Source organism: Macrobrachium rosenbergii, chromosome 10 (assembly GCF_040412425.1).
Source record: "Macrobrachium rosenbergii isolate ZJJX-2024 chromosome 10, ASM4041242v1, whole genome shotgun sequence".
In the NCBI taxonomy this organism is placed as follows: domain Eukaryota; kingdom Metazoa; phylum Arthropoda; class Malacostraca; order Decapoda; family Palaemonidae; genus Macrobrachium; species Macrobrachium rosenbergii.
Window position 1 is genome coordinate 4452703 of NC_089750.1, and position 26734 is coordinate 4479436.

The following is a 26734-nucleotide window of genomic DNA, read 5'->3' on the forward strand; positions in this document are numbered from 1 at the left end:
CATTCATTGCAGCAAAACTTACTGTCAAGTGTCGAATTAACGACAACAGACTTACTTGCAAGTATACACTGTATATAGCCGCAGCGTACTAATATACCGTTTCATATACAGTATACTGTGTATGTGTGAACTGTGAACTATGAAACCAGTATTCCATTATTTTTTCTGTCCAAAATTTTTCATCATCTCAAAAATAGGAGAGCTGTTAATCAGCTTAGTGGTTTGGTAAAACTAAGGTACACTTAACTTTTTTCAAAAAGCTGGTCGGTCATTGCTTTAGAGTAAAAATGTTATCAAAGTTTCTTTATTTATTTATTTATTTATTATTATTTTGCTTTTCCTTAACAGTAGTTCCACGACAAAAGCTATGCCGTACAATTTTCATTACAAATAGTCAAATGTAAATTGAAATCCCGTAGATTTTCTGTCTTGACCATGTCCTCAGAAACAGATTGCGTTAATTTGTCTGTTAGAGTCGATTCCATTGACTTCTGGCATTTAAAACCATAAAAACATACCCTGTCTGACTGTGAAAAATGGACTCTAAATCATTCAATTTCTCTGAAGACATTATACCAGAACGCACAGAATGTCGAGAGATGAATGCATCGTAACATCTCGGGTGTTCTGAATGCCGAGAAATGATTAGACAAGTCCACGCGTTAAAATGCGCGTACACACTTGTTGCATATCCACGTATCGTACCACCGTCGCGTATCAGTATGGAAAGGGAAGCGTTGCACCGTTGCGTGTCAAAATATGATAAAAAGATACGCAATGGGCTCGACCCGCCATTTGTCAGTCTTTTGCCGTCACACCAAAGGAATGGTACAAAACTCACATAGCCTCGTATGGGCGGCAAGCATGGCATTATCCCTGTTGCACGTCCAGTCAAAAAGAAACCGAATGACACTGTTGCCCCTTGCAACGATGATACGACAAGTGGAACAGGTATGGACGCATAACCCTTTTGCACCGTTATGTATCACTGGGTGATATGCAATGATGGTACAACATGCGGATACGCAACAAGAGGATACATAAACCTGCTGTACCGTATCGTATCACTGGGTGATATACAACGATGATACGATCCACGTATATGGAACAGGTGTGTACGCGCCATTACAGAGAGAATCTTCCGAAAGTCTCTCTACTTCCAACGGAAATTTGCAGCAAATTAACTTTTTATGTTGCTCCTAACTGGCTATAACTTCTAAACCGTAGACAAATGCGAGTTGTCAGATATCTGTTCTTGGAGAGACTAGCACACTCATCGACTGACGCTTACCAAAGTACTTTCTTTCAAATGGCAAGGGGTTGATACGGGCTGCTCTAGCAGCAAGGGTTCGTGCCGGCATACAGCCAGCTCACTCCCAATAACAAAATACAAGCCGTTGGAAAGAAATGAGCTCTCTTCTTGTCAGTTATTCCTTAACTTCAAGTTCTTCGTTGGAGGGGTGGGTTGAGTTTTCGACTAGCACGCTGTTGGCCCAGCGTTCGACTCTCCGAGCGGCCAATGAAGAATTAGAGGAATTTATCTCTGGTGATAGAAATTCATTTCTCGTCATAATGTGGTTCGGATTCCACAATAAGCTGCAGGTCCCGTTGCTAGGTAACCAACTGGTTCTTAGCCACGTAAAATAAATGTAATCCTTCGGGCCAGCCCTAGGAGAGCTGTTAACCAGCTCAGTGGTCTGGTTAAACTAAGATATACTCAACTTCTTCAACAGATTATTATTATTATTATTATTATTATTATTATTATTATTATTATTATTATTATTATTATTATTATTAGCCCTCTCTATGAGAGCTGTTAATCAGCTCAGTGGTCTGGTTAAACTAAGATATACTCAAATTAACTTCTTCAACAGATTATTATTATTATTATTATTATTATTATTATTATTATTATTATTATTATTATTATTAGCCCTCTCTAGGAGGCTGTTAATCAACTCAGTGGTCTGGTTAAACTAAGATATACTTAACTTAACTTCTTCAGCAGATTATTATTATTATTATTATTATTATTATTATTATTATTATTATTATTATTATTATTATTATATCTACCGTGCTTATTTTTGGAGGCATTCAAAAAATCATTTAAATCAATTATGGTCGGCACTGAAGGCTATAACTAAAAGTAATTCAGTCTGAAAATAGTTTCGAAGGTCAAGTTAAAAATAAAAAATCTTCAAGTCATTTTAGTGAATTTTAGTTTGGTGTGATTCTTTCATGCTATGAAATCTCTACGTAGGTGCATTTCTTTTGTTTTTCACCCAAGAACGAAATCTAAAACTAGATGTTTACTATTTCGACTCGACGTTCGTATCTGAAATATCAATGAACGACATTGCAAACAATAACACTACATATTCGAATCAAACTACTGATGAAATCTCAGTGACCAACTTTGTAAATTGCTCCGTGCATCAAATAAGTTGGTATTGAATACACAAACACCGTGCACAATAACGAACCGGTTTTATTGTTTTAATTGTAAAATCGGCAAGGGACGTCAGTAGAAAGCGTCCATCATACAATATAATTTTACTGTCGCGTCGGAAGTCGCAAATTAGCATGAAAAGAATGACAATATATATATATGACATAATTCCACTAATCACAATCATACCACAATCTGGCATTTTTTTTCCCCCGGGAATAAATATACAGCAAAAAGAAAGCTTTACGTAACGAACGCCTCCAGCCAACTCCGGCGGGGAAAGCCTTAGGGAAAACAGTCGCCGTTGCATAAGAAGCTTGGTATTGTCTAAGTTTCTCCCGCGAACGCTGCGCGTCTCTGACCCCGGGAAGGATTTTCAATGCCAGCCAGTGAAAGGGAGAGCTGAACAGCCGACGATGATTGTTATTTGGATTTTGGGACGACTGGAAACACGGAATTATCTCGACAGTTTCACGCCTGGCCGAGGTATGCGGTTCTTGACAGGGAGCGTAGCTATAGCGGGAGCCTAGTTAATCCCTATGCGTCGCGCTTTAAAATATCGCAGCCCCAATTTGGCGCTAGGAACGGTCCAGTGTCGATCTGCATGGGTAGAACTGGCTCGACCTTATTCGAATTAATTTCATGTTTTGGAAGAAACTCTTGAAAATATGTATCAAAATCGGCAAATGAAATGGCGCGACAATCAGAGGGTTGTTAAGTCTGTGTTATCATACATCCGGGATATCATTGTTTTTGTTCGTTTCATGTTATTTTGTGATTATTCATACTAGCTGTGACTTACGAACAATTAATATTAAGCTATTTCTTATTCATTTTCCCTTTTATCTGAAAAATCTTGCCTACAGTAATTCAATAGGTGTATGAGAGACAGTCATAAAATCATTGGATCTTGGAAAAAGTTAAGTATACCTTAGCCCCACCAGACCACTGAGCTGATTAACAGCTCTCCTAGGGCTGGCCCGAAAGATCAGACTTATTTTTAGGTGGCTAAGAACCAATTGGTTACCTAGCAACGGGACCTACAGCTTCTTGTGGAATCCGAACCGCATTATACCGAGAAATGAATTTCTATCACCAGAAATAAATGAGAGAGAGAATGAATGGGTTGTTGGGGGGGGCAAGTCAGGCTCGTTCATCACCTCAATCTGATGCAGAAACTGGTTACATTGTCACATCCCAGAACTTTTACTGAAAGAGACGTGAGGTTTCCACGCTATCTGTCTTCGTACGAGTTACCAGCCTCACACTCCCAGGCTTTCGACGATGTAGAGGCATTACCAAAACCACAAATCCACCGCGCACAAATCATACGCCAATGGGGTAACGGTCAGAGAGTGATACGTGCGCTGGAATCCGGATTAAACTGGACCAGACCAGCATGAAAAGGAGTGGTAGTAGTTTTATCGGTTCTCTGGCAACACGTAAACTGAGTTGAATAAGTATACCTTAAGCTTAACCAGACCACTGAGCTGATGAACAGCTCTCCTTGGGCTGGCCCGAAGGATTAGACTTATTTTACGTGGCTAAGAACCAATTGGTTACCTAGCAACAGGACCTACAGCTTATTGTGGAATCCGAACCACATTATGACGAGAAATAAACTGAGTAGAATAAGTATACCTTAAGTTTAACCAGACCACTGAGCTGATTAACAGCTCTCCTAGAGAGGGCTGGCCCGAAGGATTAGATTTATTTTACGTGGCTACGAACCAATTGGTTACCTAGCAACGGGACCTACAGCTCATTGTGGAATCCGAACCACATTATAACGAGAAATTAATTTCTATCACCAGAAGTAAATGTTTCTAATTCTTCATTGGCCGGTCAGGGAATCGAGCGCGGGCCCAGCAGAGTGCTAGCCGAGAACAATACCAACCCATCCAATGAGGAACTACTGAGTAGAATAGAACACACAATTTAGGCCAAGGGGCAAGCGCTGGGACCTATGGGGCCATTCAGCGCTGAAACGGAAAATTGACTGTAAAAAACTTTAAAAAGTGATAAAAAGGAAGGAAAACTTAAAAGCAGTTGCTCTGAGCTGAAAAATGACTGTTGGGAGAGAGACTTAAAGTAAGATGGAAGAAAATTGAGAATAGGACCTGAGGAGTGGAATCAGTCAAAGGAATGAAAGGGGTTCCCTCTAACTCGTCATCAGCTAGGACAGTCCGCAGCTCTACCGACTCACAAAACAAAGAGCAATGAAAGGAGGTAGTAATTGCCTACAAAAGTGCACCCTACATGACGCGCACTGACGACACTAACCCCTCTACGGGGGTCATACCTAAACTCAGAAATGACTAGGTACTCATTCCGTACGTATGACGGTAAGTACTCTCAATGCTTTGCTGGAAGGTCCGAAGAGTTTGCAAGTTATTATTATTATTATTATTATTATTATTATTATTGGGTGATTTAACCTTACACTGAGTGTTCTCAGTTTTTCTTATGACTATAGAGAACAAAACTGCCATATAAACGCTGTTTATATATTTCTCTTTGCCGAAATATGAACACTGGCCAGTTGTTAGACCAATATTAACGTGGAAGAGAAGTGATTTAAGAAAAATTATTATTATTATTATTATTATTATTATTATTATTATTATTATTATTAAAAATACTGAGTCTTAACATGGAGAAACAAATCCACAGTTATGTATATGTACATATACTCGTATTTAAAGATAAAACTATACAGCTTTATCTTTGAATATACGTATATATACATAACTGCGGATTTGTTTCTTCATTATTACTATTATTATGATTATTATTATTATTATTATTATTATTATTATTATTATTATTTCTAGAATGAGCAAACGGGAGTATTTGATAGCTCAGGAAGTTCCTACAAAGTTAAGTATACCTTAGTTTCACCTGACCACTGAGCTGATTAACAGCTCTCCTAGGGCTGGCCCGAAGGATTAGACTTATTTTACGTGGCTAAGAACCAATTGGTTACCTAGCAACGGGACCTACAGCTTATTGTGGAATCCGAACCACGTTATACCGAGAAATGAATTTCTACACCAGAAATAAACTCCTCTAACCCTTCACTGGCCCGCCGGAGAATCGAACGCGGGCCTAGGAGAGTGCTAGGCGAGTACGATATCGACCCATCCAGTGAAGAATTAGGAAGTTTCAACCGAACAAAGTGTTCCTATGTAGAGAAAGGGTACACAGAACTGTACAGTACAGTACAGTACAAGGAATTAAACGAAAGAGAAAAAAGAAAAATAAAAAAATGAGAGAAAAACACAGAAAGGAACAGCAACTAAGGATTATGAGATCACAAAAAAAAAGTGAGGAGGTCATAATCAAAAGTCAAACAGGAGGAATTATAAGAAAATCATCACTATAATAACAGTACGAAGAGGAAGAAGAAGAAGAAGGAGAATAAAAAAGACCAAGAGAATAACACCATTTCCCTTTTCCCTCGTCTCCGTAGAACACGCAAAATACAGCGGCGAAATTATAACCTTTCGTCAGAGTCGCAGAGAAAGTAGAATAATGGCGTCGCGTCGGTACACTTTCGCTCGCGTTTTGTTTATCAGAATTAACAAATATTATGTTTTTTACACATACAGACAAATATATATATGTATATATATATCCAATTATAATTACTTCCACACGTAGTTCGTTCGTCACACATCACCACGGGTGAAACAGTAGGTCCCGACCGGTTTCGACTTTACTTCCAAGCCATTGACGAACGGTGATGTTTGATATATATATGTATATATATTATATATATATATATATATATATATATATATATATATATATATATTATATATATATACATATATATATATATATATATATTGATATATATACATGCATATATATATACATATATATATACGCATAAAAACTGGATTGCTTTATGACAATACAAAAATATTTTTCAGTCAAAAAATATTTTATCAGACTCAAAAAATATGAAATATATATAATATAATCTATTTATCAGACTAAAATATATAAATATATATATATATATATATATATATATATATATATATATATATATATATATATATATATATATTGTAAATCGACTTTAACGTCAAATGAAAAACCAAAATCACTGAAGTTATTAAAAACATTATTATTTATTAGGTGTACACATTTATAGGTAACGCCAAAAAAAAAAAATTAAGAAACACGTTATCTGTTTAATAAATAAACATAAATAAATAAATTGTAACAAATATAAACAAATAAATAAAAATATAAAAAGAGTTTCACGTCACCGGAAGATACTTTCGATAATAATGTATTTCCAAAGAGAGAGAGAGAGAGAGAGAGAGAGAGAGAGAGAGAGAGAGAGAGAGAGAGAGAGAGAATGAATTCGGAAGTGGAGATGAGGAAATCAATCACTGTGGACAACAAAACAATAATATATATAATAATAAAAACCATCACAAAAGACATAACGGATTAGCGAGAGAGAGAGAGAGAGAGAGAGAGAGAGAGAGAGAGAGAGGGAGACTCTGTAACCATATAAAATCTATAAAGAAATAAAACAAAATGGAAAGCTTCGTAAATATAACAAAATCGTAAGAGAGAGAGAGAGAGAGAGAGAGAGAGAAAATTGCCTAATAAACCACAATATGCCATAAGCTTGGAAAATTTATAAGAAACGTAAAGATTACGAAACTTTAAGCCGTCGCAAAATAACTTATTAATAAGAGAGAGAGAGAGAGAGAGAGAGAGAGAGAGAGAGAGAACTGTGATGTGGGGACTGTAATTTTATAAATTCTGTAAAGAAATAAAATAAAATGGGAAGCTCCATAAAACGTACCAAAATCGAGAGAGAGAGAGATTTGGTTAATCATCCACCGCATACAATGAGTGTGAAAATTCATACAATAAAAAACTAACAATCGCCTTAAAAAAAATAACGTGTTTATAGGAGACAGAGAGAGAGAGAGAGAGAGAGAGAGAGAGAGTCAGTCATACCAAGCCGTCAGCTTTGAAATGTGGGAACGGTAGAAAAAAAAAGAACAACCCTTGCGAAATAAAACACCGAGTGACTACATAGAATTATTATTTTCGTAGGTTGGGTCATCACATATTCCCATTCCTTAGTGGTGGACAGTCCGGGCTTATTCGCGCAAGACCCACAAAATGGACAAGGACTTAAACAGCTAAAATACCCCTATGCACATTATCTTTTTCTCCTCTTTATTCTCTTTTCTTCACTCTTGTGCAAAACATTAAGAATCAGAAAAGTTCGGTCGATGATGGTCCCTTCGGTATCAAAATTATCCTGGGGTTGACATCTGTGTGGCGCCAGTTACTTAGACTGGCAAATCAATTCATCTGGTTTGTTGTTTTAATAATAACTAAGACTCTGTCTCAACAAGCATAGCGCAGGCGCAATGACTCTTGATCTTATTGGGGAAAAAAAAAAAAATAAAAGAAACACAAAGGACGAAATATACTTATATATATTTTAAAAGTGAATTTTAAGGAATGATCAAACCAACATTGCTGATATTTTGAATAAACCTTCACACGCGCAGACTGCCATTGCTAATTTGTCAAAACGACTTTCAGGCCAATTAAATTTTCTTCCTATTTCATTGCAATTTCATTCAAAGTGTTTGACCTTAGAGGCACCAAGCTATAACACTATATTCAGCCATGGAATAGAACAGAATTAAGAACAATTTATGCCAAAAGCCAAGCGCTGGGACCTATGAGATCATTCAGCGCTGAAAGGGAAACTGACAGTAGAAAGGTTTGAAAGGTGTAACGGGAGGTAAACCTCGCAGCTGCACTACGAATCGATTGTTTGGAGAGGGTGGAAAGTAAGATGGAAGAAAGAGAATATGAACTGAGGTACCGGAAAGTTTTTTCCTTAACGCTGTCATGTGAATTTCTTACTCGTTAACATTCTACAGCCACTGGAATGCGCGGCGGATATCAAAATGACATCTGGTAATTTGACGCCGCATACAATTACGCTTCAGGTCTCTGAAGAAGCGAATGTCTCTGGGTGAATGTGTCGGCGGTGATGCGTTTAACATTGTTTTTCCTTTTATAGACATATGAAGTTCGTACACCATTGTTAAACAGCTGTTGTTTAGGTTTTATCAGGGTTTTCCATTCAGAAATGAGAAGCTCTTGGGAAAAACCGAGCTCTCCTTTACGCAAACTTTTGAATGAATACCCCACTCTCTCTCTCTCTCTCTCTCTCTCTCTCTCTCTCTCTCTCTCTCTCTTTTCTTGCTCCTAATAGGCTCTGGTTAGATCAGATTATCAGGTCGCCCATCCCATCGGCCTTTCACGGAAAAACGCAGGTAAACGTCCAATTCAGTTGTCACCCTCCTTTCCCAAACCATCTGAAACAGGTGAAGCATCTTTCTTCCGTAAGAGGCAGCAGTATGAAAGAATAGTTAGTTGAGTGTGGTGCGTCGCAGACAAGGTTGAGGTGGATATGGGACTGGCAACCCCATCCCATAGGCTTACCCTTACTGGAACTACCTCCTCTAAGGATACACTGCATTTTCAGAGAGTATTGTTGGGATGAGGTAGCTAGGCCCTACACCTGTCCCAGGAATCTTCAGTGGGGTTATAAGCCAACGACGTCTGCCATTTCTTGGTTGCTTAATTTGCTGACAGGGCGACTTTGAAGATTTTGCATTAATTTTATGTAATGAATACGGACAACTACTGATAGTGTCACCACTCTTACTACTATTAAAAACCTTGCGTTTGAATACATTTTTATCTATTTATCAATTAATTAATTTATCTTTTTCTTTTTAAATCCGTTTTGTTCCATATGAATAGAGTTTATCTTCTGAATAATAATAATAATAATAATAATAATAATAATAATAATAATAATAATAATAATAATAATAATGACGAAGACAAAGGCAATATGGTGATAAGTAAAAGAAACTCACGACGATGATTTCTGACAAGACTGTCAGCTATTTCCCGAGAACCTTCCAAGGACCCAATCGATGACGCAATCCCAGAGTAATTTGTTTTCGTTACGCGAGGAAGGACGACGGTACGCCGACTCTCTCTCTCTCTCTCTCTCTCTCTCTCTCTCTCTCTCTCTCTCTCTCTCTCTCTCCTTCCGGTCCTTAGCCTCGGGGATATGATCCCCGGAACGCCTCTAACCACACTACTCAAACCACTGCTACTGGTTATATCACCGTCTGGTTATCACCAAGGATTCCTTGGGAGCGCTTCGCCGAGTGTTGTATGACCTGCAATTTACTAGAGATGGAACCTACCTCTCTCTCTCTCTCTCTCTCTCTCTCTCTCTCTCTCTCTCTCTCTCTCTCTCTCGTCATCTGGAGCCTTTGAGAAGACCTCTATTATTATTATTATTATTATTATTATTATTATTATTATTATTATTATTATTATTCAAAAGAACCCTATTCATAGGGAACAAGCTCACCACAGGGGCCACTGACTTAAAATTCAAGCTTCTAAAGAATGAGATGTTTATTAGGAAGAAGTGAGAGGAGGTAAAGGGAAATACAGAAAGAAGGGATCTCGCTTATTAAAAAAGAAAAAAAAATTACATAATAAATCAATAAATAATGAATTAACACATAGACAAACATGTATTAAAATGCAAGAAGAGTAGTGCAATGCATCTCCGCTTGAACTTCCGAAGTTCCAATGACACTGCATCCACACAGCTAACTCTGATTAAAATGGAACATAAATGATAATAATAATAATTTTTACAAATTTTGCATTCACTCTTTCTTCTACCATCATTCATACCATTTTCCTAGCTTTCGTTTGCCCGGCAAACTCAAAACTTTCTCAGCTTGAAAAGCCTTTCAAACTTTCACCACATCAGTTACTTTTCTTTACTATCACCAATCAATACAGTACCATCTGCAAACATTATCAAGCTCATACTGATTTTTTGTCCCACAAACGAGCACCTGCATTTCTTGTCCTTACTGTGAATAGTCTCATTAGTTGCTATAAGAGATATTCAACAGGCACGGTGGAAAAATCTTTGACAGGAAAAATCTTTAATAATAATAATAATAATAATAATAATAATAATAATAATAATAATAATAATAATGGTGATGATAATAATAATAATAATAATAATAATAATAATAATAATAATAATAATAATAATAATAATAATAATAATAATGTGAAGAAATCACAAGGTGTAAATATAATATATATATATATATATATATATATATATATATATATATATATATATATATATATATATATATATATATATATATATATATATATATATATATATATATATATAGACATATGCATTTACAGTGGTGTAAATGTAAATATATATATATATATATATATATATATATATATATATATATATATATATATATATATATATATATATATATATACACCACTGTGGATTTTTTCACCATTTTAGCGACTCCTGCTATTATGAGATTTTTAATAATAATAATAATAATAATAATAATAATAATAATAAAACATATCCTAAGTTAAGCGAGACACTGGAACCTACATTGCGCGTTCATGAGCATCCAATTAAGGCTAACTAAAGCAATGTCCACAGACTGTTTCAAACACAGATTGCCAGAAGACATTGTCAGCAGACCGGCAAGCCTTCAAAATTCCCCTTTCTGAATGTTGAAGTCCGCCGCTTCGTCATATGATTTTTCTGTTCACGTCATGGCAGCCATAATTGCCTTTTCTGGTCGGTGTTTCAACTCACGCTTGCGAAATACGCTACTGTAATTACTTGCCATACGTGGACAGTACAGTACAGTACAGTGCAGAGAAGTACAGTACTCGCAGATGTTACTGAAACGACTATTGAGCGACTCCTTCCTTTTCAGATTCATTCGTCGCTTAGCAGAGCTTTTGTTATTTTGAATTTGTGTGTAAGTATATTCTCTCTCTCTCTCTCTCTCTCTCTCTCTCTCTCTCTCTCTCTCTCTCTCTCTCTCTCTCTGTGACTCCTATAATGTATAAATCGATTTTCCAAATGAAAGCCTCGCGCGAAACATGAGAAAGGCCTTAATTGAATGTCATTTCGTTTTGATGAACATTAAAAACTTTTCTCCGCTAAAAGCCAACATTACCAAAACAACACTGCCCTAAAATGGAAGACTGCAGTATCTGCAAAAATACAAAACTGAGAAAAATGGTAGATACTCCCTTGCAATACTACTGGTTTTGCAGATACTGCAAACAGGACCTCCTAAATTCTCGTGAAAAGCACTGAAGAATCATTCTGAAACTGCAATAACTTGTGTATTAGTGTTTCACGAGCCCAAGAGGTGGCATATCTCAGTTTCGAAAATGTTGCAGATACCCATTTCAGGGCATCAAACGACAGTCACTTAAAACCATCTCAAGAAAAACAGTTACACATTGAAAACACTCGCGACGAGCAAATCATTAATCCTGAAACATTTCCGTTGCTATCCGAGAAACGAGCAGGTAATGACATCATAAAGAACTCTCGGTTAAGCAAACAACCTTCACCTTTACTCTTTTAAAGGTGAGAGAGAATTCCTCTCTCTTTCTCTCCCTCTCCCTCTCTCTCTTCTCACCGACGGAGGAAACAGCGATTTTGTGGTTCGCCGCTCCCGTCCGCAAGAAATGCTTAATAAGCATTGGTAATCCCCCGGGAAGTGGCCGAGTAATGGAAACTTTAAGGATTGTGCTACAACGCACAAAACAGTTTTGTTTACTTTATCCTTGGATGAGTTTGCCGAGTTCCTAGTCTTCTTCTTCTTCGTCTTCTTCTTCTTCTTCGTCTTCTTCTTCTTCTTCGTCTTCTTCTTTACCATATAATTAGGAACTGAGACGGGGAAAATATAATAATTATTATTATTATTATTATTATTATTATTATTATTATTATTATTATTATTATTATTCAGAAGATGAACCCTATTCATATGGAACAAGCCAACAGGAGCCACTGACTTGAAATTCAAGCTTCCAAAAAATATGTCGTTCATTTGAAAGAAGTAACCTGTTATTATTATTATTATTATTATTATTATTATTATTATTATTATTATTATTTATTATTCACAAGATAAACCTTATTCATATGGAACAAGCCAACAGGAGCCACTGACTTGAAATTCAAGCTTCCATAGAATATGGTTTTCATTAGGAAGAATTTACAGGTAATAGGAAATACAGAAAGAAGAGATCAGTTTTTAGAAACGAAAAAATAAATTACCAGTTTAATAAAAAAATTAATTAAAAATGTAAGTAAATGATTAAAGTAGGAGGGATTTCACTCGGTCACTGCAAGGGAGGACAGTAAGACTTGCGTCCGTGAGCGCTGTCTCTCAGGAGTCCCGGAAGGCTGGTAACTGTGGCCTTAAGGAAAAGTGGAAGTACGAGATAGGACAGTGATGAAATGTGGAAGCCACTGTTTCAGTCCTTCCCAGGGCAACGATAAAATAAACGGCCTTTTCTTCAAAGAGTGACCAGTTCTTCCTCAGTCACTGGCCCACCTCTCCGCAAAATCTCACTGAAACCTGCCTGTTACCTTTTGAAATATTGACCCTTTGACATATCTTGTGAGACACATAGTAATTCCAACAACGCTGCATTATACAAAAATCATAACAAAATACTGGCTTCGTTTTCAAGAGCACCTCAAAACCTAATCATCTCTTTCTTTATTCACAGTTTACCCCTAGACAGAATTTCATTTGGCCAGGGACCAAAAATCAAATTCCCTGACACACTGTTACACTCTGGCGTGCTTAAGGGCAATTGGATTGCAGAGAGAGAGAGAGAGAGAGAGAGAGAGAGAGAGAGAGAGAGAGAGAGAGAGAGACTAATCCCATTCTTTTCTTCGTTGGTGGAAGAAAAATAAGTAGCAAGAGGTCTCCAAATGGGTGTGAGTGAGATGACGATTTGAGAGAGAGAGAGAGAGAGAGAGAGAGAGAGAGAGAGAGAGAGAGAGAGAGAAACTGCTGCCATTGTTCGTTGGTGTAAGAATAAGTAGCAAGGTTTGCAAAGGGGCGTGGGTGAAATGACGATTTGACAGAGAGAGAGAGAGAGAGAGAGAGAGAGAGAGAGAGAGAGAGAGGGCGGGTGCGAGTGGCGAATGTTCCCCGGAGTGTAAAAAGAAAAAGGTCTGGGCTAAAGTAAGCAGCCATCTGTATCGTCCTGGCCACGCCGGAGTTAACACGTGAGTAGCTGCTGTCGTCTCGCGCGCTGATTCTGATTCGCGCCAAATTCCTACACGGCGTTCAGGGAAGAAGAAGACAGAGTTCATTTGAAAACAAAGTTTATTGTTTACGTTTCAAACTGCACCCAATGGCTTGTCAAAATACTGTGTTTACTGTTGAGTGGACGTGGAAACTCCTCGGTGAAAGTATTGTTTGTCTTTGAAACAGAGTTCCGTTCTTACAGAAGAAAGATGGATTTGTAATAATAAGAGCAAGGGGTCAATGTTAGGCCAAAGCTGGATTAATCAGTTGACAACTATAGCCTCGTAAAGAAAGGCTGCTGGAACGCTGGATTTGTTTGTGTAAATGGCTGCAGAAATGCTGTATTCTTCCGAAGGAGGGGGCTAGGGCTACAGAAATGTTTTGAAGTGGAAAAGGTTGAATATATGTTTCGTTGTGAATCTGGTTATAAAAATGTTTTGCTTTGGTGACTGTTACAAAAAATGTTTTGATTTGGTGACTTACAAAAAAAAAAAATGTCTTGATTTGGTGACTGTCACAAAAATTTTTTTGCTTCGGTGCCTGTTATAAAAAAAAAAAAAAACGTTTGCTTTGGTGACTGTTAAAAAAAAAACTTTTGCTTTGGTGTCTGTTAAAAAAAATGTTTTGCTTTGGTGATTGTTACAAAAAATGTTTTGCTTTGGTGACTGTTACACAAAAATATTTTGCCTTGGTGATGGTTACTAAAAAATTTTTTTGCTTTGGTGACTGTTACAAAAAATGTTTTGCTTTGGTGACTGTTACAAAAAATTTTGTTTTGACTTACAAAAATGTTTTGCTTTGGTGACTGTTACAAAAAATGTTTTGCTTTGGTGAAAACAAAAATTTTTGCTTTGGTGACTGTTACAAAAAATGTTTTGCTTTGGTGACTGTTACAAAAAAAGTTTTGGTTTGGTGACTTACAAAAAATGTTTTGCTTTGGTGACTGTTACAAAAAATGTTTTGCTTTGGTGACTGTTACAAAAAATGTTTTGCTTTGGTGACTGTTACAAAAAATGTTTTGCTTTGGTGACTGTTACAAAAAATGTTTTGCTTTGGTGACTGTTACAAAAAAAAGTTTTGGTTTGGTGACTTACAAAAAATGTTTTGTTTGGCTGTATTTTTGAGTGACTGTTACAAAAAGTTTTGGTTTGGACTTACAAAAAATGTTTTGCTTTGGTGACTGTTACAAAAAAATGTTTTGCTTTGACAAAAAATGTTTGAGACTGTTACAAAAAATGTTTTGCTTTGGTGACTGTTACAAAAAGTTTTGACTTACAAAAAAATGTTTTGAACTGTTACAAAAATGTTTTGTTTGAGGAATGTTACAAAAATGTTTTGCTTTTGGTGACTGTTACAAAATGTTTTGCTTTGGTGACTGTTACAAAAAAAGTTTTGAAGCTTACAAAAAATGTTTTGCTTTTGACTGTTACAAAAATGTTTTGCAAGACAAAAAAGTTTTGGTTTGGTGACTTACAAAAATGTTTTTTTTGGTGACTGTTACAAAAATGTTTTGCTTTGGTAAAAAAAATGTTTTGCTTTGGTGACTGTTACAAAAAATGTTTTGCTTTGGTGACTGTTACAAAAAAAAGTTTTGGTTTGGTGACTTACAAAAAATGTTTTGCTTTGGTGACTGTTACAAAAAAAGTATTTGGTGACAAGATTTGGTGAACAAAAAAAAGTTTCGATAAAGACTTACAAAAAAAAAACTGTTATGGAATTGGTGGCGTATTTTGGGAATGGATTTCGTCTTTTGACATTTTTGAGATCTGGAGATTCATGAGGAATATTCAGGAGTTACTCCCGAGTTGGATTTGAAGCCAAACTTTTACGGAAAACAAGACAATACAGTTTTTTTTTAATCAATTAAAATAAAAGTATCCTATTATAAGAGGCCATTGTCAAAGCACACGTATCTAATATACATTGTCTTATGATTGGTAAATATTTAAATTAGAATCATTCATATATACATATATACATATATATATATATATACATATATGTCTATATATATATATATATATATATATATATATATAATGTATATATATATTCATATACATACATACATATATATATATATATATATATATATATATATATATATATATATATATATATATATATATATATATATATGTCCTATACACATATATGAAACCTCAATCACACATTAGTATAGGCAAAATATGTGAGTGAAATAACATTGCACATTAATATGAAAAATGAAGCAAAAATTATGGATTCACACATGTTCATTTAGTATATAAATGTTTCCACTAATATGAATAAAATACTTTAAAACAAAAATTTAAATTAACAAAAAAAAAAAAACCTAACTTCATTGCAAGAGCAAAAATATATTTCTTGTCTTTTCATCAGCAGAAGTGTGAGAGAGGGAAAAAAAGAAAAAATGCGCCGAAGTTTCTTCGGCGCAATCGAGTTTTCTGTACAGCGTATTATGCCGTATGAAACTTTCAGCCGCGGCCTACGAAACTCAGCCACGGTCCATGAAATTCTTAGCCGCGGCCCATGAGACTCTCAGCCACGGTCCGGTGGTGGCATGTGTTGTCGGTACCTTTATCGGTATACGATTATGGCTAAGTTTAACCTTAAATAAAATAAAAACTACTGAAGCTAGAGCGCTGCAATTTGGTATGTTTGATGAGCGGATGCTGGATGATCAACATACCAATTTGCAGCCCTCTAGCCTCAATAGTTTTTAAGGTCTGAGGGCGGACAGAAAAATAATGCGGAAGGACTGACAAAGCCGTCACAAAAGCTGTCTTTTACAGAAAACTAAAATTGGCGGCAGTTAAAAGAGACAGATTTGAAGTCTTCGACGTAAATACGACCCGTTCATGACGACAGCAATGGACGTCACTTTCGCTTGCGTGCGTATGAACGCCCCCTGATTGTCATTTGGAAATATTATATTTTCCGTGCGCAAGACTTCTGGAGGCGTATTAAGTCGTCGTTCTGTGTTTGCTGCACTCCAATTAAGCTGGATTTATCCGAAAATAAATATTCTTTTTTATTTCCATCACACTGACCAGTTTCACAGAGGAAGGATGTATGTATGTGTGTGCATATATATGTGTATATATATACACACACACATATATATATATATATATTTTATATATATACATATATGTATGCGTATACATCTATATACATATATATATATATATATATATATATATATATATATATATATATATATATATAATAAATAAGTATATGTATTCAGGTGTAAACATATAGGTACATACTGTATATGTACATATAAATATATATATATATATATATATATATATATATATATATATATATATATATATATATATATATATATATATATATTGCATGCATACATACGTGCGTACTTACATGTGTCCAAGCGTGCGTGTGTGTGTGTGTGTGTGTGCATGTGTGTATGTAAGGATAAGTGTGTAATCGAAGCATAAGCAAAACTAGAGGCCAGGTCGGTTCAAAACAATGGCATGCTTCTATCCGAGAATATACAAATAATTAGTTACAGAAAACAGCTATGAAAAAAAAGACAAGTGATGTATCTCTCTCTCTCTCTCTCTCTCTCTCTCTCTCTCTTCTCGTCCCTTCCATCTCTCAGACGGCCTTTTAATGCCAGGCAGGCCACCCATTCTCACATCTACCCAGAGGAAATTTGTCATTCTCATGTTGCAAAGTTTTCACTAACGTCTTTCTTTTCTTACTGTCAGGATTCGAAATTTTTATTCCCATTCCTGTTTTCGCTGGGTTTTAAAATCGTCTGATCCCTTAAGAATTAGGTCTATTGCTTTCTTTGGGATTAAGCCTCACTTTTTCTTTATATCTGCTAAACCAGGGCTAGATACAGGCTTCAGGCTGACTGTCCCACAGGCCTCTAAGCTAAGAAGACAAAATATCACAGAATACTTCAAGGTTATAATCATTAATAAGCAGGATCTATTCGGTCATCAAATTATGTCTATTTAAACTAGTTGGGAAGGAAGGAAGGAATATGGACTTTTGGCCAAAGGTCAAGAGCTGGGACCTATTAGGTCATTCAGTGCTGAAACGGAAAAAGAATGTAAAAAGTTTTGAAAGGTGTAACAGGAGGAAAACCTCGCAGTTGCACTATGAAACAATTGTTAGGAGAGGGAAAAAAGTCAGATGGAAGAAAGAGAATATGAACGGAGGCAGAGTAAAAGGAATGAAAGAGGTTGCAGCTAGGGGCCGAAGGGACGCTGCAAAGAACCTCAAGTAATGCCTACAGTGCACCGCGTGAGGTTCCCTGACGGAACTAACCCCCCTACGGGATGAACTAGTTGGGAGGAGGGACTTTGTTATGCTCTTTCGGCGTCAATTGATTTTATTCTGTTCATAAATTCGTCTTGTCCATTTAGAGAGATACCTCACAGCCCTCTGGCCTAAATTCTATATTCAATTCTATATTCAATTCAAGCGAAGATGTAATGCATTACTACCTTAATACAATTTTCCTTGTATTTTAATATTTTACTTCCATTTTTATTTGTTTAATTATTCATTTGTTAATTTATCCTTTTTCTAATAACTGATCTTCTATTTCTGTATTTCCCTTCTGTTACTTCTTTCTTGAATACCATTCTTTTTAGAAAAAAACATCATATTCTTTACCACTGAGCTTAACAGCTCCTAGAATTTCTTATTTTACGTAGCAATGGTTACCTAGCTTTGGGACCTGCTTATTGTTCCGAGCCACATTACAACGAGAAATGAATTCATCACCAGAAATAAATTCCTCGAATTGGCCGGTCGGAACTCGAACGCGGCCAAGGGTAAACGATACCGACCCGTCCATTCTTTAAAGCTGAATTTCAAGTCAATAATAATAATTCATCTCCTGAATAATAATAATAATAATAATGAAAGCCGATCGTGGTGGAGATTGTGAGGGGAAAATTTTAAATCTTGAAATATTTAACAATAATGCCCTTAAAAAACTAACCTTCAAAAAATGGCACGGGAATGAAATCCTTATTCTTTATTTACAGTGTATCAAACGACGAGCAACATACTCGTATACTATCGCTGATACGCGCTGGAAAGAGAAAGAGAAATTCTTAAGATGTCGCAAGACGGCGAAAATAACAAGACGCAAAAAAAAAAAAAAAAATAAAGCCGAAAGGGAATACCAGTGAATGTTGATATGTCGCAACTATAATATGCAAAGAAAAACTTATATTATGACTCCCTTACACCCCCCCTACCATCCCTCCCTCCTGAATTGGCGTGGCGATGATTATTATCATCGTCCGTCCCACACGGTCACTTTTTTAAGTGGATTCGGCGGAAATGAAAGGGTATTCAAAGTAGAAGAGGCATTTAAGTGGAAACGTAAGTACTTTTGGGTGATGGTGGCGCAAGAGTACTCACTCGCGTCATTACGTGAAGAACGCTTTAGTCGAAGTCGTCATAACCTGATGAGTAAGGGTTTCTGTTTTTCATTCATGCAGACAAGCCCTCACACAAACACACAAATATATATATATATATATATATATATATATATATATATATATATATATATATATATATATATATATATATATATATATATATATATATATATATATATATATATTCTACAGGTCACATTTTACGAGATACGTATGCAGTTGTAACAGCCACAATGTCCTCTTAACTTTTCGAATTCTTCACACTTCTTGGATACGCTTGTCACTACAAAGCCTTAGATTCAAGTGCAAGAAATATGAAGTAATTCTGATGTCCGATTGCAGGATTCGAACCCGCACCCAGATTATCGGAATGAGGTCACGTTGTCAACCTGACCATTGAATTTTAGTCAGATCAGTATTACAGGTGGAGGATCACCGAGAAATATCAGACACCATCGTCACAAAGGCCCTTTGACTATGCTGGGTCAATATGTGGGGGTTGCAATCTGCATCCCAAAAATTTTACTGAAAACTGGGCGAAGACAATGCAAGGAATAGAAATAGATGGAGAAAGATGACTCGAGCGGCCGACCCTGCTATACAGTGGGATTAATAAGGGTCGAAAGAAGAAATATATATATATATATATATATATATATATATATATATATATATATATATATATATATATATATATGTGTGTGTGTGTGTGTGTGTATATGTGTGTATACAACTATTCCTTATGAGAAAAAAAGAGAGAGAGAAAGTGTATTTACTGTATCTCAACACAAGTTCATGTCACACGAAACAAAAGCAGGCTGTGTGTGCGCACTGACCACATCATTTTCAGTGTTTGACACCAGAACTTCCTGACAGCAGAGTCATATTTATATTCATGAACAGACCGAGATATTTTCTCTCACAAAGCTGACAATTAATCCTTTGTGTCCTATACAATGTGCAGTTACTTGGAATACTTTGATCATCTAATGATTTACTACGGAATGGAACCAAAAGCCAAGCACTGGGACCTATGAGGTCATTCAGCGCTGGAAAGGATATTGAAAGTGTAGGTTTGAAAGGTTTAACAGGAGGAAAACCTCCCAGTTGCACATAATTGTTAGGAGAGGGTGAATAGCAAGATGGAAGAAAGATAATATGAAAGGAGGTACAGTAAAAGGAATGAAAGGGGTTGTAGCTCGGGGCCGAAGGGATGATGCAAGAACCTTTAGTAATGCCCACAGCACACCCCGTGAGGTGCACCACGGCACTAACCCCCTACGCGGATTTTTTTTTTTTTTTTTTTTTACTATGAAGCAAGAGCCCGTGCTGGTATCACGGGTTCAAACAACAATTACAGCAACATTATGTTTTAATGATTTAACTTTTTTCCTGTAGCTCGATCTAGCTTAGATAACAAAGGTTCTAAACCTTGGGAATTTCATATTTTCAAATTCGTTCTGAGACACCCAGCACTCAAATAGAGACGAGCAGATGGGTCTACCCCATCCTCAGTAAAACATGTCACAAACACGTGTTGGTAACTTATCGCATACAAATCACAAACATGTTGAATACAAGTCAACGACTTACTGGTAATCCTAACCAGTGCTTTATACAATTATCCAGCACTGGACAATGAATCTTTCTCCATTTACAGTCGATGACTTGTTGTCAACCAGTTTGCTAGATGTCTGCGACAAGTTTTCAACGTGTTGATGACACGTCATACCGGAAAGTGGACGAACTGGCAACAGAAAGAAGTGAGTGTGCCTGCCCGAACCTTTCCCCCTTTCCTATTTCCAGTTTCTTACTTGTAATCGCCTTCTTATCCAAGTTAGGCAATTCATCCACTACTCTGCTCTGGCTAAGAAGCCTAACGGACTCAGAAACAGCTTTGGGGGGTGAAGGTGGACACGTTTTTCGGCGGGGATTCCTCGGCGCTGTGAATGAAACAGGCCTCGAGGAGGAGTTGGCTAAGGAAGGCAATTTCAAGGGCGGATCCGAGGAGGCGTCACTTAGAACTGGCGGAATGGGTAATCAGCTGACCGCACGCTCCCTTCCAGGGAAGTGGCGTCGGTTACATCATCACTTGCAAGGTTCGGCTGCTTTTTTATAAAAATGTTCAGGAAACGGTGATCATATTCTCGCCTCTTGTTCTGTTCGGTTTTTCGTCATTTTTGTTACTTTTTTTTTAAACGTAAACAGCTATTTTAGTCCGTGAGGCAGTTCTGAATGCAGTTTCAAAGCCAGGGGGCAAACGTATCGGCATTCTATGAGGTTACCTCATCAGGAACTGACTGAGACTAGGCAGTATTTTAGTTTTCTTCACAGAAGAATTTACAGTTTCTGCATAAGTTACAGTCTATATATATATATATATATATATATATATATATATATATATATATATATATATATATATATATATATAATATATAAATATATATATATATAATATATATACTATATATATATATATATATATATATATATATATATATAATATATATATATATATTATATATATATATATAGATACGTATGTACAGACATTGTTTTACATTTTCCTAAAGTTATCATTCTTTAAAGTCATTAACTGATAAGTAACAATGGACTATATACTTGGTCGGCATTTCTGAAATATATATATATATATATATATATATATATATATATATATATATATATATATAATATATATGAATATATAAATACACACACATACATATTAAATATACAAATATCATATAATGAACATACAACATACATACATACAAAGTCCGCTTTTTAAACCTCCCAAAACTTTTTTTCCAAACTGTCCACCATGGCGTGCCACCGAACACTAAATTCGAACACTTCTGAATTCGTCTTGCGTAGATGATTAATACCGCCAGGCCCGGCAGAATTACATCACGAAAGCAAAAGCACAAAAGACGTCACAGGTATACTTCATCCATCAAGCCCCGTCGACGTAAGATAATATGTCAGTGAAAGTCATTGTCGTGTAGAAATTTACAGAACGCAACATAATCCTCTCTACTGATTTTTTTGGGTCCAGAAAGCACTGCTGACTTCAAGCGATACATATACGGGAAAAATGATTTTAAATGAGTTTCTTTGAATCCAAGCAGCTTATTTCTTTTACCATATGAACTTAAAAATAACGTTTGAAAAATGCGCGACAAAATCCAAATGACTTAAAATAATTTGTGTGGAAATTACAAAGCTTCACAAACATGAAACTAGGAATGAATGAAAAATAATGTCAGGTATGTTTGTAAACAATACAACACTATTGCCACTTTTTGGGTGTGGAACTAAAAAAATAAAGAATAAATATAGACAACATAGAAACGAAAATAAATTCCGTACACTTCCAAAACTGCAATGAAATTCTTCAAATGAGAAACGTTCTCTTAAAAGTCCCGTTCAGATTAATCTAAATTTAGGAAAATAAATAAGATAAGTATCACGACAGGAACACCCACACAACAACTATTCCTTAAGTATAATACCTACGGCTGCAGAAATAATAATAATAATAATAATAATAATAATAATAATAATAATTTTCAACTCATACCGAGAACCAAAAAAAAATACGCTAAGCTGAACGCACTTGCACGGAAAAAGCTTTGCTGTCTTACAATGCAAATAAAGAAGAAGAAGAAGAAGAAGAAGAAGAAGAAGAAGAAGAAGAAGAAGAAGAAGAAGAAGATGAAGAAGAAGAGTAGAAATGAATAAACAGAAAAAAGGAAGGGGAGAAGGGGGTCGTCTCTGTTGGTTGTGACAAGTCCAGAGGTCCACAACGGGCCTCTTATAACGTTCTTTTCGACACTTTATACCACAAAGACACATGCTGGCATAAGCCAACTTAATATAAACTAAGCAAAGGAAAGAAGAAGAAGAAGAAGAAGAAGAAGAAGAAGAAGAAGAGAGGGAAAGTGAGGAGAAGACATGGTAACAACGAAAGGAGAGGTTGTGAAGAAATCATATAAGGAAGAACGAAAGGAAGAGGTTGATGAGCAGGAGGTGGGGAAAGTGAAAAAGAAAAGTAACGACAGGAAGAGGAAGAAGAGATAACGAAAGATAATTCGGACGACAATACACATGAATGAACATTCATGCAATATATACATTCCTAAAGCCAACGCTGAATATAACTATGCTGCACACACGTCAAGATACACTATCATCAAAACGCTCAACCCACCACAAACACACATACACACACACAAACGATGAATTACATGCGTGACAACATCGCACGTATGAACGGACACTCAGACTGTCTCTTCATACCCCACTGACTACAATGCTTACTGGTCCAATCCGAATAATTTAGTAGCTGCTTCCTTATTTTCAAATCGGCTTTGGTGGGGTGAGGCCAGGAGGGGAAAGGTGGGGACTGGGCAACATGGGGGATTGATAACATTATCAACATGGGGTATGTCATATGCCCAATGTATCAATCTGTTTTCAAGATTAGCAATTGGGTCGTTAATGTTGGCTGAAAACAGAGAAGTTTCCAAGACGATACCCTGCGGAACACCAGACAGGAGTAAACACAAATAGTAAACCTATATTATATATATATATATATATATATATATATATATATAACCTATATATATATATATATATATATATATATATATATATATATATATATATATATAAAAGTTAAGTATACCTTAGTTTTACCAGACCACTGAGCTGATTAACAGCTCTCCTAGGGCTGGCCCGAAGGATCAGACTTATTTTACGTGGCTAAGAACCAGCTGGTTACCTAGCAACGGGACCTACAGCTTCTTGTCGAATCCGAACCACATTATAGCGAGAAATGAATTTCTATCACCAGAAATAAATTCCTCTAATTCTTCATAAGCCGGCCGGAGACTCGACCTCGGGTCTGGCTAGTGTATACATTAGTGTACTCTTATGTATGTGTGTGTGTGAGTACATTAAGACAAATATGGACATCTCTGGGCCCTCGTCCAATAGCAAAGGTCACTGACCCACCTGGGAGACCAGGTGAAAGCCAAAAGGTATTGCCTCCTCAGGTAAACGATGAAAATGAAGATGAATGCAACTAGTGAGGTTGATTAAAAGAGCGTCACAGCAAACTCCTAACGATTCTTGCACTGCATTCCAATTTTTTATAAGTAGCAAACACAGCACTGGAAGAATGGAAACTGACTTTATGTCATTGCATTTTGCAATCTTACAATCATTTATTTTCGAACAGGCACAGCATTATATTTGCAAGATACCTTGAGAGAGAGAGAGAGAAAGTTAATTATATTTTAGTTTAACCAGACCACTGAGCTGATTAACAGCTCTCCTAGGGCTGGCCCGTAGGATTAGACTTATTTTACGTGGCTAAGAACCAACTGGTTACCTAGCAACGGGACCTACAGCTTATTGTGGAATCCGAACCACATTATGACGAGAAATGAATTTCTATCAGCAGAAATAAATTCTTCTAATTCTTCATTGGCCGGTCGGAGACTCGAACGCTGGGCCAACAGAGAGAGAGACAAATTATCACTAAATCAAATATTGAACCACCATCGAAATATCAAATTCACCCACGAGACAAGACCAATCAATCATCAAGCAACCGCAAGCAGTTTTAATCTTCATTCAAACTCGGCTTGCGCTTTGCTGGGCCCTGCGTTCGATTCTCCGCCCGGCCAATGAAGAATCAGAGGAATTTATTTCTGGCGATAAAATTCATTTCTCGGTATAACCCGGCTTCCACAATAAGCTGTAGGTCCCGTTGCCAGGTAACCAGTTGGTTCCAAAATCTTCATGCTAATCAGCTCAAGACATATCCCAATATTTCATGCACTTAGAAGACATAATATTTCAACCTCTCCTTTTTTCTTAAATTTATTTATTTTCACAGGACGATGAAGGCACAGACGATACTGCTTCTGACCGGGATAATCGCGGCGACCACGTCTCTTCCCGCAGCCTCGCCAGTCCTGTTCGGTTGGCTAGACTTCAGTACCCCGGCTTTGTGCTGCCGAGGACGACTCCTACACTGCTGCCAGAACCCGAATATTCACGGATACTACGTGATACCCGGTATGGCTTTTCCCGATCGCTTTTTGCGCATGATTTTACTGCTGAGTCAGGTGTTTGCATACCGCATTTGGCGATGGGTTTGAAGAGGGTATGGGTCTGTGTGTGTGTGTGTGTTTATCGAGCTTTTACACCTTTATTTATTCATTTAATTCATTTTTCCTTTTTAATAAGTGAGATCTCTCATTTCTGTATTTCCCTTTACCTTCTCTTGCATCGCGTGCTTGTTCCATATGAATAGGGTTCATCTTCTAAAATAATAATAATAATAATATAATAATAATAATAATAATAATAATAATAATAATATTAAGAAGACAGTCCCTTTGGTTTGCTTTCTATAATAATAACAAGTGTTAGATAATATCTTTGATCCATTGCAATACCTAAGAAAAATAAAGATTTAACTAGCATTTGTTTTTAAAAGTAGGGAGTACACTCCATGAAATACCTTCATCAAAATGAAGACTGTTCGGGTATCTGTTTCGACCATATTCCCATGTTTATATCGTTCCTTCTTTATTTGGCTGATGTTTATTTCTTTATCCTTGGAACTATGAGTTTAGCGGCCTGTAAGGCCTACCTTTTCAATGAAAAAGTCCCACAATAACGGAATTTAACCGAGACAAACTTTCGAAATGGCCAAAAAGTCAATTGCCGTTTTCTGTGAACCAAAACAAAGCTATAGAAAACGTGACTTGCCTCGGGACAGAAAATCTTACATCACAGTACTTATATAATAATACCGTGTCAAAAGAATCGTAGCAACACCACAAGAGAGAGAGAGAGAGAGAGAGAGAGAGAGAGAGAGAGAGAGAGAGAAAATGTATTGGTGTTCGTCCCATCGTTAAAAGCGAAAGTGGAAATGTCTGGGAGCCCCGGGGCACGGCAGAAAGTGAAAGTGCCTCATATCTAGGGCACACGGGAGGTAGGATTGGAGGGGTGGGGAATAGGAGGGGAGGGGAGGGGTTAGGGTAGAAAGGTTAGTAGGAGACAAGGAGGCACTGTTGCGAACGAATGTAAATTATCAGTTAATTACCTTATTGGAAGGATCCCTTTCCAAAGTGTTGTAACTCATTTCTACTTCCGTTGCAGGGGGAGATTTTGATGTGATCAGTCATGTCATTCCCTTCCTGAAACGGTAGAGGTTCATCATATATATATATATATATATATATATATATATATATATATATATATATATATATATATATATATATATATATATATATCACTAAATCCACGTATATATATATATATATATATATATATATATATATATATATATATATATATATATATATATATATATATATATATATATAATAAGTCATAAACTGCACGTGACAAATATATACTTCCAACGACCACATGAAAGGTGAAAATTAAAGACCAGGTTCACTGAAACTTTCAATTTGTCTTCCGGGTACAAAGTAAAATAAATAAAGTCTCGACATAAACAAGAAAACTCCCCAAAACAAAGATCAAAGCCACTAACAAGC

The 26734-nt window shown here is 36.3% G+C and overlaps 1 protein-coding gene across 1 annotated transcript in view; it reads right to left on the minus strand.

The window, feature by feature from the left end:
- LOC136842439 (renalase-like) overlaps window positions 1–26734 on the minus strand; it is a 111579-nt gene that overhangs the window by 11737 nt on the left and 73108 nt on the right. Inside the window, exon 2 of the mRNA XM_067109773.1 lies at window positions 26272–26365. Within this exon, the coding sequence (XP_066965874.1) occupies window positions 26272–26310 (39 nt within the window). The 5' untranslated portion in view covers window positions 26311–26365. The remainder of the gene's footprint in view (window positions 1–26271; window positions 26366–26734) is intronic.